This window comes from Ambystoma mexicanum, chromosome 4p (assembly GCF_040938575.1).
Source record: "Ambystoma mexicanum isolate Mex_15411 chromosome 4p, UKY_AmexF1_1, whole genome shotgun sequence".
NCBI classification, from domain to species: domain Eukaryota; kingdom Metazoa; phylum Chordata; class Amphibia; order Caudata; family Ambystomatidae; genus Ambystoma; species Ambystoma mexicanum.
In genome coordinates, this window is record NC_090927.1 from 1,233,520,416 (window position 1) to 1,233,542,348 (window position 21,933).

General features: G+C 49.1%; 1 protein-coding gene across 1 annotated transcript in view; it reads right to left on the reverse strand.

The window, feature by feature from the left end:
- C4PH1orf198 (chromosome 4p C1orf198 homolog) overlaps positions 1-20,849 on the reverse strand; it is a 215,056-nt gene extending 194,207 nt beyond the window's left edge. The window contains exon 1 of the mRNA XM_069606890.1: positions 20,322-20,849. Coding sequence (XP_069462991.1) covers positions 20,322-20,678 — 357 coding nt within the window. The 5' untranslated portion in view covers positions 20,679-20,849. The remainder of the gene's footprint in view (positions 1-20,321) is intronic.
- Positions 20,850-21,933: the final 1,084 nt, after the last annotated feature.

Sequence of the window (21,933 nt, forward strand, 5' to 3'; positions counted from 1 at the left end):
CCAACTAGTGCCATAGAACCACACCTATGACCCAATACCCCACAAGCTTACACAAAGCTCACAAGTTTCCTGTGGCCATGCGTGAGAGTGCCACCTGTTCCTGTTTTTGCCTGAAATTTTGGGACTTGCAGTTTCCCAACTTTAGGATAGCTCAGGGGCAACGTGCTCTCCTTGGAAGCAAGATGACACGGAGCAACACAGGTTCAATCCCCGGCTCCGCGCTTAGAAACCTCTGGGTATTAAGCGCGTTACACATAACCTATCATATCATAGGCACAGAAAAATTACAAGTTCCAGAATCCAATAGAAAAAAACAGGAACGGATGCCTTTTCATGGGAAACGCTGAGATCTGTGGCCTACATCTCATCACAATATAGTCAGTTACAGGTGTGCCGGTGCTCCAAAGCACACCAATCCCAAACAATGTTAACACCCTTCCCAATACCAAAGCCCTGAAATCTGGGCAGCGGCAAACAAGTGGCACAGTCCTACGCCTCTCGATCCACACCCCAAGCAAAGCCATTAACCAGGAAGACAATCAGCAGTTAGAGAATCAGCAGCCGACAGAGCACACTCCCCCGCACTGTTCTGATGCAGCCCCCACAGTTAAGTTCCTGCAAACGTAAGGTGGGGATTTATCCCTGGTAGATCCACATGTCTCAACCTACGACGACTATTTAACATCATTAGCAGAATTGACCCCAACACCCATGCAGTAGTGGCAGCCCTCGACATGCAAAAAGCTTTTGATTCAGTTTCATGGAATTATCTTTGGCGGGTGCTTGCTAAATATAACTTCGGACCCAGTTTGTCGTGGGTTAAATTATTATACTCAGATCCGACAGCAAGGGTCCGTACCGAAGATAGATGTTCACCTCCATTCCATATCGCCAGATGCACGAGACAGGGGTGCCCTTTCTCCCTCTTTATCTTTGCCATAGCCATTGAGCCTTTGGCAGACAGGATACAACAGGTTCACTCGCACCGGGGTCTAAGAATGCTGGGTACACCAGACATAGTATCCCTATACGCTGAGGACTCCTTACTATTTATTCGCTCACCAGAACACAACCTCACCCCGATCCTTGAAGATGTTGTCCACTTTGGGTGGATATCTGGACTCAAGGTAAATCACTCCAAATCCATACTACTTCCTCTTACAGACGGCACCCCCACCCCACCCGACCTCATGGGGTTCCCCTAGGCTCAATCTGAACTCACTTACCTGGGGGCAGTCAAAACCCGACAACCCAAATTAGTATTCGAGTTCAACTTTCAGAACTACTTGACCACATTCGCCAAGAAATGTTCGGGATGGGCTGAACTCCTGATCTCTCTGGCTGGCAGGGTTGGTGTCTTAAAAAATGATTGTGCTACCTCAACTCCTTTACCGCTTCCTCAATCTCCCTCTTTGGCCCGGTAGAGAATTCTTCCATTCTCTAAGCTGCACTATTAACATGTTCCTTTGGCACGCTGGCGCGGTTCGCCTCAAACTAGATACACTTGCTACCCAAATTGATAGTGGTGGCTTTGGGGCTCCCAATTTCGAGAAATACTGGGTGGTTGCCCAGGACCAATTTGTGTCGCACTGGTTTAACACTACGAATCCACCTCCGCATGTCAGGCTCAAACAGAGGGCGGTGGGCGGGACCTTTGCTCCCTAGTTCTCATAAACACCCCCCCACCAAGTCTTGACTGCACCCGCTCGGGACCTGGTAGGCACCACGTTCCTGGCTCTATCTAAAATATGGGCACTTTCTAACGTGTCTTGCCCTTTTCATGGCTGTCTACCACTTTGGAATTTCCTCTTGCCCCCCCCCCCCCCATTCCACTCACTGTAGTACACCTATGGGCAGAGATGGGTTTCAAATCCATCCGTGATGTGTTTGATCAGGACAACTTCAGGGAGTGGGGAGATTTGCCCCAGGCCGTGCGGAGTTCACCTATCTGGCTCCAATACTCAGGCCTGCGTAGGGTCCTCAAGAGGAGTTACCTGAGCTTTCCCACAATCCCCCTGACAATCCTATTCTTGCCAAACTCATGAACACCAATACCTCTGCGGGAAGGTCTCCAGGATATATACTCTACTACAATCTAAGTCCATTCCGCCATTTGACAAACTCGACCGCTGCTGGGCAGAGGGCCTGGAGATTGACATCACTGACCGACGCTGGAAGCGTATGTGTGCCCGCACCCACGAAGTGTCATTCAATTTAAAATCTTACACAGGTTCCATTACACCCCAATCAGATTGCACCACATATCACCAGATCATCTCCCCAATTGCCCCAAGTGCGGCTCCTAGGAAGCGACTTATATACATGTGCTCTGGTCCTGTCCGTCTTGTGCCCAATTCTGGGAGGAGGTCTGCTCTACAATGTCCAACGTCCTGGATCATGATATCACCCCTTCCCCACCAAGATGTGTATTCCATGACTTCCCCGATCTTGGCCGAGATCCCAGGAGATTGGTAGGGACTTTGCATGCTTCTTGCAACTCGTTGTATCCAATTATGCTGGCTAAGGCCTTGGGCCCCCACGCACTCCCAGTGACTCGCTGCCATAACCTGGGCCTCAGACGTTGAGGAGGCTTGGGTGACTCAGCAACCCCCAATGTCCAAACCCAGAAATGTCTGGTCCCCGTTCCGCTCTTACCTCTCCTCTATATCTGCCGATGTAGTCGATGGATCATCAGGGTCTTCTCCAATCAGCAACTCCACATGAATTACGCACTGTTTGTTGTTACTTGAATGCTCACTGTATGACCAGGCGCAATGTTTATTTCACATGATCGCTGTACACCAAAATGTTTGTATTAATACTTGGTGGCCGGGTGCGGCCTAGTGCCCGCCCTTCCCTGTAATGTCATGTGCTATAAAGTTAAAAAAAAAAAAAAAAAAAAAAAAAAGCTTCCTTCATGACATATTATTGAGGACTACAGGTCTCTAAACTTCTCCATCAATCGTTCCCAAGCGTTAGAATGCACCTTTTAGATCAAAGGGGGCCAAAATAAGTCCCACAATTTGAATAAAGACCATCTTGCATCAAACCCCAACCTTAAAATATCGCGCCTCTCACATATATAACGTCTACACATAACTACGTCCCGCAGAAAAACATTAGACTGGATGCACATTGTCGAGGGGATCTTCTGGTCGCAAGTTACGTCAATTGTGCCACTGTTTGAGCATCACTCCCAGCCACGGACAAATCACTTCTTCGGAGCAGTTTTGAAACACACCGGTTTCCACACATACAAGCACAAATGAATGCAGTTTGGTCAGCGGCGAAGACAGCATTTTGTAGGTGGGAAAGCGCAAGGGAGGTAGGGTGCTGATCCCTCAGCCACAGGGGTAAAATAAATCAGAAATTAAGGCGGGGAGGCATGTGAGAACAAAGGAAACAAAAGTTCTATGCTCGCAGGAAGAAACTCTGCACACTGCAGCCAGGGCGGCCGCAGAGTCGGAGACCCTCCTTCATTGCCACTGTACTTGAGGAAACCGGAGCGCGGCCTTCTGGAGCAGAGAAAAGGGAAATTCCACCCTTTCGCTACAGGCCCGTAGTTGGCGTGCCTGTTCCAGTGACGAAGGGGAAAGTACAGTGAGAGAAACCAAAGGGTGTCTCACCTGCTAGTCCGCAGAGACTTGTCATCCAGATGGCCAGGACACGGCCATCGCTTTTGGATTCAGTTCCTGGGGGTGGACCAGTGTGGGAGGATCACCACGGTGAGGGGTCTTCGGGGGGTGGGGGTGAAGCGACCGATGGTGAGATGCAGTATTCCCCCCCCTTTCCCTTACCCATAACCCATTCTATTTCATAGGATTCTCCTATTTCCCAACTTCCCCCTGCCTTTTCTACACAAACACTGGGCCGAAGAAGAGGGCGACAGAGTAAAGGGGCTAACCCTAACATATAGCATTGGACATGTCCCGCTATATCGGGTCAGGCAAAGTCAGGCACTTTACCTTAAGTGCACACATCAGATACCTATTAGCTCTCCTTACATGGATAAAAGGCAGAACATAGAGAGACACTGAGCAAGGTGCAACAAAAGCAGAACTTCCGGGGCGAAGTCAAACCGGGACGAGAGCAAAGGATAGAGAACCCCAGGAGTTGCCCTGCAGGAGGTCGTTGTCTCCCAAAAAGGCCGCAAAAGATACATGGAGAAGGCTGCATTGTAAGGACGCCAGCGACCCTCCCAGGTGAACAGCAGAGTAGGGGAGGCGAGGCCAATTCTGTCGTATTAACCTTAACTTGTGAAAAACTGCAAAGACAACAAAGAAACGCACACAGCCAGTGACTGGGCAAGCGACATGAAAGACTGGTGTGTGCGTGTTAAGGAAAGATTAAAGTGGCAACAATATATCCTACAAATTGAAGGCTGCACGCGTGTGGATGAGACGTGAAAAAGACAGATTTGTGAATGAACTTTGAAGTACCGATAGCTGTGAAACCATTGATACTGAGTAACGGAGTGGTCTGGCGAAAGGAAGCAGCCCACTCGAAAGTCTCTGTGAAAGGTGAAATGTTTGTAGCGATAAAATGAATGAACTGAAAAAGCAAGGAGATCAGTGACTGCAGTACGAAATGCGGCTTGACACGCAACCCACATTGAGAGGTTCTTTCCTCTACTGTCTCCAGACTGCTGTGGTACGAGCAGCGAGATACACTGCAGGAAAAGCTGCACAGAAAGCGAAGGCCGGCGGTGGAGTCAAAGAAGCGAAGCAGGTGGAAAATAACTTGGGGTCGGGCAGCCTTGAACTCCTGCTGCTCTGCGGTCCGAGCATAGACGTTAAGGTAGTGCAAGCCCCTAACGTTATTCAGAATCTTGGCTGGGTGACGGCTGTTGTACACCGGCTATACCAAGGGCGTTGCAACCAGGGCAGTGTGTTTTGCTGGAGCTTTTGCCCACTCGCTATTATCGTAAGGAGAACAAAACGGGACGAGATTGCTGTTGGTACTGGTGAGGCTATTAGGACAGCGGGGGTAGGTGGAGAGACCATCAATCTCATGCCTCCAATGTCTCCTATGGAGGGAAGGCCCCACTCTGTGCCCCAGGCTTCCTCACATACACCCCCCCACAAAGTAACTACTCCGGTTGGCGGCCAGGATGTGAAGGTCCCTTCGACCGGCGCTATGGAAGACAGATTTGACAAGTCCGACATTAGGACAACATCAGTGGTGCCCCTCACACCTATGCGAGTGCTTAATAAGGTTAGTCCAGGAGGTGGGGGTGGACAACACCTGCAACAGCTGTGACGACACTATAGCCACAATGAGCCCGCCATGGACAATATGAACAACAGCGCCAGTCAATTTGTTTCCTCCTCTCCCATGCTCACACAGCCCTCCGAGTTAAAGGTGGGGATGGCGGATCATGACACCCTGGAACATACTGACTGTCACGAGGCACATATAATGGAAGGGGACAGGGCAGCTGTAATAGCCCCCCTGTGGCGCGTGAACAGAGCTCCTAACCTGCAGTGGGCCAACAAAACCAAGTGCTACCCCCTGCCTGAAAGAGTGAAAAGACCCTCGAACATGGATTGACTACATTAGCAATATCAGCTACCTCAGGGGATCACAACCGTGCTGTAAATACAAACGCAAATCATCCTCCATTTGAGCACAGCATTTCAGTTATTAAGGCCCCAGTACGGCTGTCCCCATAAAGATGGAGAGAGGGGACACAAATAGATATGATAAAGGATTTGAAAACAGTTGGCCAGCTGTCTCCTGCAGGTGGTAATATATAATAAAATCATAAAGCAAGGTGAGCTCTAGAGGCCAACTACAGTGTTTGGTATTGCAGTAGATCTGTAGATGTACAGACCGGATGGAACTATTGATCACTACTTTGCATAAGCATTTAGTTCTTTTTGTGTATTTGTTATGTAAGAGGAAAGAAAGACTAAGCAGAGTGGAGAGCGTAGCAGGCAGAGAACTGGCCAAACTAGGTGGGATATTGTAGTTTGTGATCATCTCACTTTCAGGGAAACTGGTATAAAGCAACCGGGTGATGCTATAGAATGTCAAGGAATATGGGTCCAATCATGGGTTGAGCACAGTTGAAAGATGTATGCAACCTGTAGGTTACAGAACTAGGTTTGCCATCAAAAGCATATCATGTGATAATGTACATTTTCAAAGGTTCACTAGTCAACATATGCATCTTCCAACAAAATGAAATATAGTTGACACTATGAAATTCAGATACATTAACCTAAACATTACTGTCAAGCATGGAGATGATGCAGGTTTTACAGTCTCAATACTGTAATTATGTATTACTTGACCTACATTTTAGGAATGGAATTGCAGAATGTCTTTTATAAAGTTGACACATACTTGTCTTTGCCAGACAGGATATAAGAAGCTTAATGAAAGTATCATCCCGATTACTTCTGGTTTGCAATTATAAGAAAAAACGTTCTTGCACTCCTACACATGCATTTGGTGCTTAAGAGTGGAGGAGAGGATTACTGCTGCACTTGCCCTCCACTAGCTCTTGAAGTGAACAGAGAACAGGAGGTGAAGAGAGCACCAACGGCAAGAGAGGAATACAGGGCGAGCTGTGCTTTCATTGAAGAGGGCAACTTAAATAGCTAAACAAGTGTTCATTTGATTAGCAAAACTACAGAATTGCAAATTGCTATGAAGCTCTGCTTATTTTATGCCTTGATTCTATTTCCCCATCTGCTTTATCCAAAACTCATTTAATTCATTGTTGGCTTTTTTTCCGCAAAGAAGTCAAAACTTTGAGTGATCAGATTCCCTTTGTCCCTTTTTTGAGCCCTTGGTTGCTCAACTGCTTTAGCCAGTGATGCTTCTGCCCATTGCCTTCTTGGGGCTTTTAGGGACCTTGGATACCATTCGCACAATGGAATGGACCCAACCTCCCTTTACTCTTGGTCCCAAACTAGCTTTGGTCTCTGGGGTGTTTGTGGTCAAATCTTCATTGAAGGGGGGCGTCATGCCTGCTGATTTGCAAGTTCCTATTAGAAAAGTGCCCCTTCTCAAAACACAGAAATGCTTTCCTTTTGCCCAGAGAATGCTGCACAACCATTCTTTTCGCAATGGAAGCGCTGGCCCGGTACGTTCCCATGGAAACATTGTGTTGCATCAGCACGCAGTGCAATAGCGCTGCGTTCCAGAAATATTTCCCAATTACGTGACGTTTAACCCGGTGCATCACAGTAAGCGGCTTCTGTGCGGCTATTTAATCTGAGCATACTAGAAACAGTGATTTTGATTACGGAATTCTCTTGACGCATATCCTGTTACGCAATTTGGCTGTTTCCTTGATCCTTGTTGCTGACCTGTTTATTGTCCACAAACTATTGTTACTGAACATTGCTCCTGTTTCCGTTTGATCTCCGGTGCCGACCACGGCTCGTTTCTGGATTGCACCCGCTCCTGATTTTGCTGTTAAATTGCCTGCTCATTACTAGTTTTGGCCTGCCTACAGGACTGCCTTCTCCTTTTGAATTGGTTCGAATTCTGCCTGCATATTGCCGAACCTGACTGCTTACGGACTTCTGTTATTTGCATATGCCCCAAAGCTACTACACGGTGAGGAACTCTGAACACCACCACAAGGGCGGCTGGCGTGACTTTTTACAAGAACCCTACCTTTTCGGACCCTTACCTCCTCCTGACTTCCTGTCATCTCCATTCCTGCTCTGCTCCTCCTCCTCTTCTTCTTCTTCTAATACTCGCGGCGCAGTGCACCGGACATTGGGACGCTTTGCAGATTTCACCTAGGGTGCACCAACCCGACACTAGCGCAACCCTTGTGCCGCCCAGGTATAGTTCAATACTAACCTTCCCTCACTCCTCTTTGCTCCACTTTCCATCAACCTTGGACAAATGTTATCATTACCTCCGCTCCAACACATTTTATGGTAAGAGACTCTGTCAAGAGAGTATCTAGACTAGGTGTAGGGAAGGGGAGGATGAGTGGTTAATATTCCCTAACATTGGCCAACCACTTTTCCTTAATAGGAGGAGGCGGGAAGGAGCCATAGATCCATCACCCAGGAAGTTAGATACTAGTACTATTAGGTTAGTACTGCATTATTGGAACTGCACATATGCTCTGTGCAATAGAGTTGCTTCAGCGAGTCCTGCGGCAGCCATGGTTGAAACTTTGTATGCAGTCCCTGTACCAGCATCTATGACGCTAGTTGGAGAATAGCGAATAATTACTTTAAGCATGATATATACAAACTATCATAAAGTGCCGCATCCTCTTTAAAATTACCTAAACCAGAATTTGCTTTGAAATGTACATCTCAATGTGGAAATTAACTCTCCTTCTCCCCTGCCGAAATAAAAGATGGGTGGCCCTTTCCTATGTAGGCCAGATGAATGCACTGATGAATAGCTGTATACACCCTCTTCCCAAATGTCCAGACACTAATTTCAGAACTTTTCGATAACTTTGGCTACACAATCCTCAAAATCCAGGGCTTCACTCTGAAGAAAAGAAATACAGTGTCAACTATATGACCGCATGGACCTACAGACTCAACCTACCCCACTACAAAAGGAGGGAGACTTCAGACCCGGGACTACATGCTCCACAACCAAAGCCCACTGTCCCGCCCCGCTCCCACATATAACCATGAATGAAAACTGAATCCTTGGCAAATTACTTTTTCTCTGAGGGAGTCTGTTATAATAATAGTTTGCGTTTTTATGCAGCGTTCTGTGACAGCTTCTTCCAGGTTCTAAAGTACTGTAATAAGGAACAAGTTACTTGCCTGTAACTGTTGTTCTCCAGCATGGGTCTGGCATAGATTCACATGCTCATGAATATTCCCCGTCGTCAGGCTGGGAATCCTCGGTAAAGAAAAATCAGTATCAGTTTTGTTTCTGATCTGTCTTTCGTAGTAGTAACCAATCACTGATCTCAGCGTCATACTGACCACAGCCAATGACTGCCATCTCCCTAAGCCCCGCCTCTGGCGGCCATCTTCAGATTTGGTAGCACGTGAAGTGGCAGTATGACCAAGTGAAGAGCCGCAGAGGGGTAGGCGGGAGGGTTCGCATGTGAATCCATGCCAGACCCATGCTGGAGAACAACAGTTACAGGTAAGTAACTTGTTCCTTCTCCAGCATGGGGTCTGGCATGGATTCACATGCTCATGAATAAAAGAATACATAGCAGCACACACATGCACAACCACGGGAGGTGGCAAAGGCTCAACATTAAGCATTACATCCAAAAATCAATATTAAGCAATTCTTACCTCCTCAGCAGGCTAACCTTAGGCGAACAGGTTGCGCAGCACTGCTTGGCCGACCCTGGACTCCTCCCTTGAATCCCGATCGACGCAGTAGAATTTCGTGAAGGTGTGCGTCGACCTCCACGTAGCAGCCCTGCAGATGTCCAGCAAGGGCACACCAGATAGGAACGCCGTGGTAGCTGCGATCGTTCTGGTGGAATGGGCTCTCGGACGGCTAGGCAGCGGTCGGTTTGCCAATCGATGACAGTACATGATACAGCCGGAAAGCAATCTGGAAATGGAAGCCTTCGAGAGAGCCTTCCCCTGATTGACAGGTCCAAAGTTCACAAAAAGTTGTGACGTCTTCCGAAAACTCTTCGTGCGGTCCACGTAGAACTTCAGCGCTCTAGCCACATCCAGCGAGTGCAAAGTCCTTTCAGCCGGCGACGAAGGCGACGGGAAGAAAACAGGCAACACCAAGGGCTCGTTGAGGTGGAAGTCCGACGGCACCTTGGGCATGAAGGAGGGGTGCGACCTGAGCACTACCCTCGTGTCGTGAAAAGTCAAGTACGGGGGCTTGCAGGAAAGGGCCTGGATCTCTCCCACCCGTCGTGCGGAGGTGATGGCCACAAGAAACGCTGTTTTCCACGACAAGAACGTCAACAGAGCTGAGTGCAGAGGCTCGAACGGAGGTCCCATGAGCTTGGTCAGCACCACGTTGAGCTCCCACGCCGGGGCCAGGGCCTTCACCGGCGGGAACGATCTGAACAGTCCCTTCATGAATTCTTTCACCAGACGAGACCACAAAGACGTCCGTCCCGTGGTTCTGGTGTATCGGGAGATCGCAGCAAGATGAATCTTGATGGAAGCGTGCGCCAGTCCAGCCTTGGCCAGCATCAGCAGGTACGGCAGTACTTGAGGAGCCGTAATCCGTAGAGGGTTAATCTTCTGTGCGTGGCACCAGACAGAGAACCTCTTCCATTTGTGTCCGTAGCATTTAAGAGTTGAGGACGCCCTGGCCTTTGCAAGAACCTCTCTGCAGTCGGCCGGTATGTCGTAACCTCCAAACTCTAACGCTGCAGGAGCCAGGTCTGCAAGTTCAGCGACTTCGGGTCGTGATGGAGGATGGCGCCTCCTTCCCTGGAGAGAAGATCCGGGAACCATATCTGCCTCGGCCACGCAGGTGCGACGAGGATCATCCTGCACCGTGACCTCTTGAGCTGGTGGATGAGCCGGATCAGCAGCGGCAATGGAGGGAACGCATATAGGAACAGGCCCTCCCAGGGGAATGAGAAAGCATCGCCCATGCTCCTCGGCTGGGGAAACCTGCTGGCGAACCTCCGGCACTTGGAGTTCGTCACCGTCACAAACAGATCGATCTGGGGTGTGCCCCACCGTCGGAAGAGGCGGTCCACTAGATCCTGTCTTAGTTCCCACTCGTGGCACGAGCGCAGCTCTCTGCTGAGCGAGTCGGCGATGGTGTTTTTTATCCCTGCCAGATGAAACGGCACCAGAAACATCCCTTGGGCGACGGCCCAATGCCACAGATCCTGAGCCTCCTTGGACAGGGCTGGGGATCTGGTACCGCCCTGCTTCCTGATGTAGAACATGGTGGTGGTGTTGTCGGTGAAGATCCTCACCACCTTGCCCTTGAGGGACGGAAGAAAGGACCTGAGGGCCCAAAACACGGCACTGAGTTCCAGGACGTTGATATGGAGGGACTTCTCCGTCGGCAGCCAAAGGCCCCTCGCGTGCAGATTTTCAGTGTGCGCTCCCCACCCTTCCAGGGAGGCATCCGTGGTCACTGTCTTCTGGTGGCCCGGGGTCTAGAAGTCCATGCCTGCCGTCAGATGCGCGCGGGTGCCCCACCACCGGATCGCTCGTCGGAAGCTCTCGTCGAGTGTGATCCTGTCCTCGGAGCTGCCCGTCGTCTGGATCCAGCGAGCGTCCAGGAACTCCTGTAACGGGGGCATTCCGAAGCCTGCACAGGCGGATGAGATAAATGCAAGAAGACATCATTCCGAGGAGGGACTTGATGGACCTCACCCTGGCCGCGTCCGCAACCAGCATCTGCTGCACCTTGCCCAAGATGGCCCTCGTCCTTTCCTCCGACGGAGAGGCCAGAAGCGCCACCGTGTCGAGCTTCGCTCCCAGAAACAGTGCGTCTTGCGGGGGCACCAGGTGGGACTTGGCGTAGTTTATGGAGAATCCCAGGTCCGCAAGTAGTTGGACGGTCCTCGCCGTGTGCTCCGCAGCGAGCTCCTTTGTCTTTGCTCGGATGAGCCAGTCGTCCAGGTAGGGGTAGACGTGGGTCCCCTCCAGGCGCAGCCGCGCCACCACCGGTGCGAGGCACTTGGTGAACACCCTGGGTGCCAACCTCAATCCGAAGGGAAGGGCTCTGAACTGGTAGTGACGCCCTTGGACCACGAATCTGAGAAACTTTCGGTGTCCCTTTAGGATGGGGATATGGAAGTAGGCATCCTCCAAATCCAACGACGACAGGAAATTGCCCTCCTCCAGTTGACCCAGGACGTGCTGGAGGGTGACCATCCGGAACTTCTGTGCCTTGATGAATTTGTTCAGTCGTCGAAGGTCCAGGATGGGACGCCATCCTCCCGTCTTCTTCACGAGGAAGTATCTTGAGTAAACTCCGGAGCCCCGAAGCCTCTTTGGGACAAGCTCGATGGCGCCTTTCTTGAGCATCGCCTTTACCTCCAAGAGAAGTTTAAGGACGTGATGTTCCTTCCTGGCCACGGGGGGGGGGGACGCGCGGGCACTTCTTTAGAAACTCGAGCGCGTGACCCTGAGCCAGGGCGTCCAGCACCCAACGGTCGGTGGAGATGGACTCCCACACGCTGACGAAGCTCGCCAGCCGGCCTCCCGCCGGGGTGCTTCGGTGGGGGCCCGACCCCACGGCCGGTTCAGTCCTGCTTCGACGAGGCTTTGCCGACTTGTCCTCCTTGGCGACGACGGCGGGGTCCGCCCGACTTGCCTCGTCCCCTGTAGGCTTCCTGTGACGACGAACGGGCCGCTTAACGATAGGTGGAAAATCCGCCGCCGGAACCTTTGGAGGCACCCTGCTTGCCTCCGCCGCTCCGAAAGGACAGCCGTCGTTGCTGGAGAACACCAAGAGCCCGGGCCGTCTCCGTGTCCGTCTTGATGGCTTGTAGGGAATCGTCCACTGTTTTCCCAAAAAGTTTGCTCCCGTCGAACGGCATGTCCAAGACTGTGGTCTGCATGTCCTGACGGAAGTCAGTTGCCTTGAGCCATCCACGCCATCTAAGGCACACGCCGTTGCCCAACTGGCGAAATCCAGTGTCAGCGATGTCTGTCGCTATCGTAATGGCGTGGTCCGACGCCACTTCTCCTTCCTGCAAGATCTCTAGGGCCTCCGCCCTCTTGTCATCTGGTAAGAAGTCCAGCAGAGGGGCGATTTTGTACCACAACTCCCTGTCGTAGCGGGCTACGATAGCCAAGGCGTTGGCAGCCTTAATCGTCGTCGCTGCCGATGAGATGACTCTGCGTCCCATCGTGTCCAATTTCTTTCCCTCGCAGTCCGGCGGGGAGGTTGACGTAGAGGCCGAGGCCCCCCCGCCCCCGCTTTCTTCCTGGCCGCCGTGGAGACGACCAAGTCCGGTGTCGGCTGTGCCCGAAGGCACAAAGGGGCCGCGTCCGGGACCCAGTACTTCCTCTCGTACCGATCCCTTCTCGCAGGCGTTGTGGATGGGTTCTTGAGGAGGGCGAGACCCTCATCCCAGATATCTTCCAGTAGAGGTACAGCGAGGACCGTCTTCCTCTTGGTCTCGCGCCGTTGATAAAGGAAACCTTCCTTCTTCTCTTCCGGGCAGAGCTGGAAAAGCTCGGATGCCCTGGCCATCATGGCATGAAACGATCCAATCTCGTCGGGCGGGGAAGCCCGGGGAGGAGGCGACGACGGGAGATCCTCGTCGTAAACCTTGTCGTCTGTACCCGTTGCGGCCGTGTCCGTCCCCGTATCCTCCCCACGGGTCATGGACAGGGAGGAGGGCTGAGCAGGGCGCGATGGTTGAAAAGGAGGTGGAGGATGAATCCTTCTTCTCTTAGGAGGAGGGCTCCCAGAAGGGCCTGGCTCCGAGTCCCCCGTCGGGAGAGGTTCCTCCGTTGGTGGTAACGGCAACCTCGTCCTTATCTCCGAGCATAAGGACTGTATAGCCAACAAAATGGCCGCCGAGTTGTCTTGCGGCACTGGTTGAGGGGATTCCGACGGGCGGTCAGGAGCCCCGTCGGCACCCTCGACGTTCTCGTCGTCTCCTACGTCGGGGTCCCTCCCGACGGGCTTGTCTTCTTCCACGCCAACGCCGTGGCTTAAGACTTCGATCAGCTCCTCCTCAGAGGTTGAGGCCGAATCCACGACGACCTCCTGCCCCCCTTTTTCTTCTCCGTCGGAGGTTTCACGGGGGTCCTGTCGATGGGCATGAAAGAGGACTCCCTCCGCGGTGGCAGGGAGACTCTGGGCCCCGAGGTCGCCACCACTGGTGTAGCCTCCACAGGCTGAGCCAGGGCCGCCGAGACTGTCTCAATAGAGGCTTTGGCCGGGTGGATCAAGGCTTTCACCACCTTAGGTGCGCTCACCGCCTTATCCTTGGGGGGGGGGGGTCACCGCTTCGCTCCCCCTCCGATGGGGCCTTCGAGCTCGACCGGGGTCTCTCCAGGAGCTTCGCCGGGTGCTCGGCCTTCATCTTACCCGAGCCAGAGCGTTGGCTCGTGGTTGATGGCGCCGGGGAGGATGCGCCCTGCCTGGCGCCCGTAGAGCCTGACCGTTTGGCGCTCCTGGTGCCAGCGGACTCGCAGTGCTTGGCCTTCTGTTGGACCCCCGTCGCCGGGGCGCCCTCAAAGGTCTTAGAAGGCCGCTCGGACTTCTTCTTCTCGCCTGACGGGCTCTTCCCTTCCAGCCAGTTGGCGAGACGCAGATGGCGGTCCTTCATGGTCCGCTCTGACATATTGCCGCAAAACGCACAGTCCTTCTCCACGTGCGTCTTGTCCTCATGCAGGCAGTAGAGGCAAAGGGAGTGTTCGTCCTCCTTAAAGACATTCTGAAGCTGGCATCCAGGGCAGACCCTGAACAGCTTTCCGGGCGTCGAGCTTCCCTTCTCCTGGGCCATGATCGAGATGGGCCTGAGAAACTTCTGGAGTCCTCCAAAAGCGTGGCTCGGCGAAATCTTCACCCTTGAGGGTCGTAGAAGAATCCGACACGGGTCCCCGTTGATCGGATAAAGAAACGGTGGAGCTTGAGGCTCTTTTGACCGAAAAAGAGAAAATGTTCCTAAGAAAAAGCGCGAAAAAAGCACTAAAGCTCGAAAGCAATAGCACGAGGATCCCAACACTTGAACGTGCGGTAAAAATCTGAAGATGGCTGCCAGAGGCGGGGCTTAGGGAGATGACAGTCATTGGCTGTGGTCAGTATGACGCAGAGATCAGTGATTGGTTACTACTACGAAAGACAGATCAGAAACGAAACTGATACTGATTTTTCTTTACCGAGGATTCCCAGCCTGACGACTGGGAATATTCATGAGCATGTGAATCCATGCCAGACCCCATGCTGGAGAACAGGCATTACCCCCAATTCACATAACTATTTATCAACATCTAAAGAACGAAAGGCCAAATCAGCCATGCTTCAGGATTCGAACATGTGAAGTGAACACATTGTTCATGTGCAAGGCCAGCACTTAAATCCTGGGTGGCTAGAGGTGAAAGCATGCAAAAGTAGTCTTGCAAACAATATGTATGTAGGGTAGTTTTATAAAAGCACAATCCTTTACCAAACAGGTTGCTTGGAGTTATACAAAACAGGGTGAACGGATGAGAACAACAGAAGGCGAACCGCTGCATCAAATTTAAGAAATTCTAAACATTAACACAGGACCATCCATTCTTCTAGCCCTTCATGCCTCCAATCATTCCGTAAGATTGCCATCACATGCAGATACATATGGTCACCAAAGACGAAACCAACACCTTCAATTTCGCCACAAAAAAAAAAAAACAAACAGAGGCAAATCTTTCAGTTCCATTGCACTCACCCTACGGACAAACCACCAGATTACATCTCACAAGAACCCAAATTCAACACCTTCAAAAAAAACTATCCAAGACTGGTACACTGCTGACCTTCAATCACAAACCTAACACACCACCTGCTTCAACCTTACTACACCTAACACTTCACCTGCATGAGTGCAGTCCCTCCTTCATCTGGTCACCCCCCTTATTCAACTACATAAGCACCCAAACACCCCAGATGCTACTCCTTACTCCCCTCCTTCCACCATGGTTAATACTTCCCCCGCCTCTCCATCTCTCCAGCCTACTTATCCATCTCCCTTTTACCGCAATAGCACATACCGGATATGCACTCAGACCACAGCACTTTTACCTCTTCAGTAAACTGCAGTTGCTTTCATTATAATTCTACCCTCCCTTCATCACTCCTCTCCTTGCCCACCTTCCCCCTTCCTCCTTAGCAATTCGGAACGTACTCCCTCGTTCTTTGGAAGTATTTTCTTAGTGACCCTATTTAAAAGTCAATGGTATGTACATGCTTTACATCCTGGCTGCGACCAGATGACTTCGGTGCCTTGAAGCAGTCGTGCGATCTGGCACCTGTATAACACATTAGTAAACTGAGGGGGATACCAGGTGAGGAAGTAGAGAGGTATGAGCAAACCTGCTTTTATATGAATGTAACTACAAAAAAGAGCTCCCCATCTCTTTAGATTTGGCATTACCATTCACTAGGTTATCAGGAATATATAATTTCTGTGGTTCAACCAGAACTTTAACAAAGTGCATGGAGTATTCAACCACATAATACAACTCTAAAATATTATATCTTTAATACAAAGAATATAGATGATAAAAACATAGTAAAATCCATCTCAAAAGTGGTAAGTGCTAAATAAAGTGTCCCGTGCCTATCGCCTAACAGATGATTCTAAAAGCAAATTATGTATATAGCATTTGTCATGTTCACAAAGTGCAAATGTACAATTATAAAAAATACATTTCAAAGAGCATCATTTTCATTAAATAAAAAACACCATTATTTCTAACAGTCCAGAGTTCACAATCCGTATATAACTCTGTGCAATATGCAACAACAACAATGCCTATGTTACATATAACGTGAATTCAATGTCCATCGCAACAATTGTCCTAATGTTGTAGAAAAACCTAACACGTTTCGTTCCTTTGAATGCTTTAGATTAATGTAGGAACTTCTTCAGGGGTAAAAAGCCAGTATCATAGACCGCAACAGGTCTGGCTTGTAGAGGTTTCACAGCAATGTTCAAAGATACTTGTGGTTTGACAAGCAGATTCTAGCGTGATATCTTGTCACTAGGCTTCCCAATGAGGAGGTGCAGTCAATGTACTTCCTCTAGTATCCTTTCACTTAATGAAATTAGAGAGCCTAGACCAAACCTTAAACACAAAAACAGAAAAGGTACCCAATTAATGGGGGAGACCTTTCATGTACACCGCAATATATACTAAGGGGTACAATAGATGCTTATCGTTCCACAGTATTGGTAATGCATCCAAGTGGATTGCAACATTCTGAATACAGCAGTCGAAATATCCCCAAGGATACACATATAAAAGTCCAATCAGCATCCTACACAAATCTGAACAAGCAGTGGCACCTACTCATGTCATAACTAGTTAACTAGCAAGGATTAAGATGAGTATCACGTACGTAATGAGCATGGCTATGCCGTCAGAGTTGCAGATATTCGAATAGTGGCATCACACACATACAATGGGCATGGGAGTGATTTTCAATTAGATACTAGAGATCCTGCAAGTATAAACAACGTCCAATCAATATCTAAAATAACTACAGCTGCCGATCGTCACGAATTACAGTTAAACAGGAAGTGCTAGGTTGGAATGAAGGTAAGACAACCAAGTCTACTGTCAACAAACAAACAACGCTGCATGCACTTAGATTCTTGTATCACTAATGCACAAAAAGATGTGTAGCCCGCGGCACACTGTTACCTTGATCTGCGGTCAGTGAATGTATACAGTATAAGGCATACGTTATGTGAGAACAAATGCAGCGCACTGTCCCTGCTCATCAGGGTCAGTGACAGGAATACTTAAAAAGTCCCCAAATCCTCGCACAAACGAACATTTGCGTCGGATAGTCCGTCTGTGGCGTGCTGGCAATGGTAACGAACCATGACTAAGCCGGTAACAGAATGGATAAATGAACACAGCTACGGGCCTTACTGTATCAAAAGAGGTACAGATTGCCATGGTAGCCCGAGCGTGTCCATTCGTTCAGTTGCTAAGGGGAGTTCGGGGGGTGGGGGGGTGCAAATGTTAATATGGATTAGAAATAATTATCGAGCACCGACCCCAACGCTTAGGTCACGCTGCAGTACGCAGCATAACTTGATGCTCCCACTAGAAATAGAAGGGAAAACATACAGTTGAGAGTAAGCATCTAAATGCTGTCAGCCATATTGGTGTGATTTTACACTAGTTAAGTGTTAGTGGCGTGGCGTATATTATCCAGTAAATATAATGCACTGAAAATCAATCGCCCTCTCCAGCTACTGTATTTAGTATGAGCTAGAACAATGACACGCCTTAGTACATCTAAGAAAATCGTGCACTTAAATATGGATAGTTAAAAATAACAAAAAAAAATATATATATATACATACATACATACACACTAAAATTGTGGTTCTCAATTACTAATGTATATACAAGTGTTGGATAATGTGTTGGATTTAGATTATTTGCTCTGTAATTTGAACATATGTCATGAATAGATTAATGGACAAATAGAAGTACTCATCAACTGCAGAATGATAGCAAAAAATGTGCGTGGGATAATAACAACAACAGTTCCCAAAGTGAAACTGGTTGTAGCAGTCAGAGAGAGGATAAAGGTGTAATGAAAACACTCCGATCAATACCTTCGTTTAACCCAGATTGATAACTTTTAGTCAGAAAAATAATTTTCTGCTCTTGAACACTCAATAGATGTTTATATGATACGGCATTTATAACGCGCCTATACAAGTGTTTCAAGGTGCGACCCGGCAGGGGGGGGGGGGGCAGAGGGAAGACAGACAACGATCCTACTAGGCCAGGTGACATTCAGATTGCAGAGTTATTAGATGGGCTGATTTTCATTACTACAGACCATCTTAGATCTTCTGGTTTATGGCCTAGAGCATTAAAATGACCCAACAATAGAGCATTGTTTGTGTTATTCCTTAAACAGCTTTTATGTTCAATGATTCTAATCTTGATTTTTCTCTCAGTCTTACGGATATACAAATCGGTTACACAGACACCATATGGCAATAATCACCATTACTGAGGACAAGTGTTGCGATGGACATTGAATTCACATTATATGTAACATAGGCACTGTTGTTGCATATTGAACAGAGTTGTATACGATTTGTGAACTCTGCACTGTTACAAAAAATTGTGGTTTTTTAAAATTAAAATTATGCTCTTTAAAATGAATTTTTTATAATTGTTGTACATTTGCACTTTGTGAACTTGACAAATGCTATATACATTATCTGCACTTAGAATCATCAGTTAGGTGATAGGCACGGGATACTTTATTTAGCACTTACCACTTTTTGAGATGATTTTACTATAATGTTTTTAACATGCATATTTTATGTATTAAATATATAATATTTTAGAGTTGTGTTAAATAAGTCTGATTGAATACTCCATGCACGTTATGTTGTTGAAGAACTGGTTGAACCACAGAAAGGATATATTCCCGATAACCTAGTGAATGGTAATACCAAATCTAAAGAGATAGGGAGCTCTTATTTGTGGTTTTATACCTGTATAAGACGCCAATAACATAACAATAATGATGGGTTTACCAATATGCAACACAGGAAGGTTTTCATAGATTTTCTAGTATAACCACCTGTACCAGAAGGGCACCACATTCATGTGAAATCAAGTAAATTGTGTCCAGGTGGCTCTGGCACTCATTGTATAGTTTCCAAATCCCATTTGTTCTCCAGGATTCTCCTGTGAACCCTTAAAGGGAATAAAGAGGCATGTGAACGTTTCCTTAAGCCAACAGATAGGTTTCTATTTATGCAGAGGGCTCCGCTGCAATCAGTTGCACTGGATAGCTAATGGTGTACCCAATGACACATCGACACAAAGGGTCCATGCTCCTTGGCGATTTCTCACGCAATCAACATAACCTGAACATAGGCCCTACACCAGCACAACCAGGAACTATTTTTGGGTGATTTGTAAGGCGCCAACTGCATTCACAGTCGCCTTGCAGGGCCCATAGTCATTGCTGCCATTACCATTGTTTTATGCATGATTGCGGATTACAATACAGCACAACGGTCTTGCCGTTATGTGCCACAGAAGGCCTCCGTCCTAAAAAGCAGTTAAGCACTTTACAAAGCAGTGTGACTATCACAATTCTGTGAATACACCTGCTGCTAGCACGGATGTAGAGAGCTCAAATTGCTATGTACAAGCAGGCCACCCTTCCCTGTAATTTCCCTGGTATGTTACCTGTAGTCCTGCAATTATGATGGGGAAACTAAAACTACATATACCAGCATGTAAAACTGGAGCACTGGTATACACTGGTCACAGCTGACAAAGAGCAACTTACCTCATTCGCTTGGGCTTTTTGAAGGAAAGCGTGGGCATTTCTAAAATGCCACTCACATACATAACTAGTGGGATGAGAGAGAAACGGCGCAAAGAGGCACAGCCGACGGAATGTTGCAGTGACAACTATTGTAAAACAGGGTGCCCATGTTAACATACTGATATTCACCAACCTTGTCAAGCCTCATCACAAAAATATACATTGTTCTAATATGTAAACACAGCTCTCGCTCTTCGTCGAGCATACCCCTCTCTGGTGTTCCAAGATGAGAGGAATATATATGTATTGGGAAAAAGATGGTCCCTGAAACTAGGACAAGTGCACCCCGAGATACAGAGGGCGCTGCGGGAGCAGGGGTGGGAACGGGGGGCTGGGTTTGCGTTAATGGAAAATGCTATACGACTCACCTCCTCCCCGAAGTGCACCACTTTCTGACCTGTGAGCAACCGGAGACTGGGGTACGAGCTGGCGGCCCCAGGCTCCTCGGAAGACTGCTCAGGCCCCCGGTGCAGAGCATAACGCGCCTGCAGCTGCGGCTCCACCAGGCACCGGTCAATAAGCTGCTCCTGCTCGCGGGGAGCCATCTGCTCCCAGGCCGGTCCGCAGCGCTCCCGGATCCGTTCTTTCTCCAGCATGATCTTCCGGGCCATTGGACTGAGAGACGAGAAGTAGGTAAAGCGCTTACGCTCCCGCTCGTCCAGCGGCCGGTTCCCAGAGACCGAAGTGGTGCGGGCCGCAGCGATGGCTGCCGCCATGGAGGCCATGTCACTGCCGCCAGGCAGCTCTTTGCGACCACCTCTATGCTTTCTCCCGGCACTCACCCGGTACTACGGCCGTGTCCAAAAAAAGAGACAGCAGCCTTCGCGCTCGGAGCGCCGCCGCATCCTGCTCCTCCTTCCGCCTGGGATTCAGCTCCCTCCCACTGCATACTGAGCCACAGCCCCCGCCCAGACGCTACCCTCCGCCTCCCGGATGAGAGGCGAGACGTCCATGGCCTTAACGCCGAATCAACGCCTTTCACCCAAGTGCCCGTCTTGTACCATAAAACCCACAAGCGTTTCTTTGGAATGAAATGGAAATTATTCGACATCACTGTCAGCTTACAACATGCCTACCAGTGCCCAAAAGCAGTTCCACTAGCATCCTGCCCGTCAATATCCATATCAACTTCAAGGCCAGAGACCCAATCACCATTGCAAAATGCAACCTAGAAGGACAAAAAGACTGGAGTTTTTTATTTTATTTTGAATATAAAATAATGTGCGTAAATCTGCCTGAAAGGGACATCTGCTAATCAGATCCCACTTCCATAATGCCCCATGTTAAAAACTGTACACACTGGACCGGTCTGCTGACACCTCATCAGCTGCTTGGTAGTTTGGCAACATAGCTGTTACACAGTAACATGCACATTCCTGCCAACCGCTGTTGCAACCAAAAGTCCAGCAGACAGCACCCACCTTCAACCATGGGCAACCCTGTTCCAAATGTAAATTGTATGATTGTGTGCCCTCCCCCATCCCCCGCCCCTGGGTCTGGTGACAGATGAATATCAAAATATAATTAATCTCTACTTTTGACATGGTGGCCTCTGGGAAGTTACAATTAAACTGGTCAAAACCTATTGGTGTCAGATAGTTGTCCGCTTGGTTGCTTCTGGCTTGTTCAATGACCAGGCCTTATGTGTATTGGGAACTAAGTTTCACCCAAAAGAACCATTTGAGACGGGCTCACGAAACTCCCATATTGCTCTCTCTTGGAAGGCTTGTCACCTCCTCCAGAAGACAGAAACCCCCACCCCCCTCAACTCTCCCCTCCAACAACAGGGGTTAACTGGGAATCACTGTTTCAAAGGCAAACACTGTTAGAAGAATAGCGCGCTCACACTAGTGTGGTAATTAAGAGACATTCTGATGTAGACAGACAGGAGAAGGAGGTAGAGTAGCCAGGAGAGGACATTCAAGCAGAGAGAGGTTCCACCATCTAAGTATTTTCTAGGGCGCCTAAACCACAGGTACC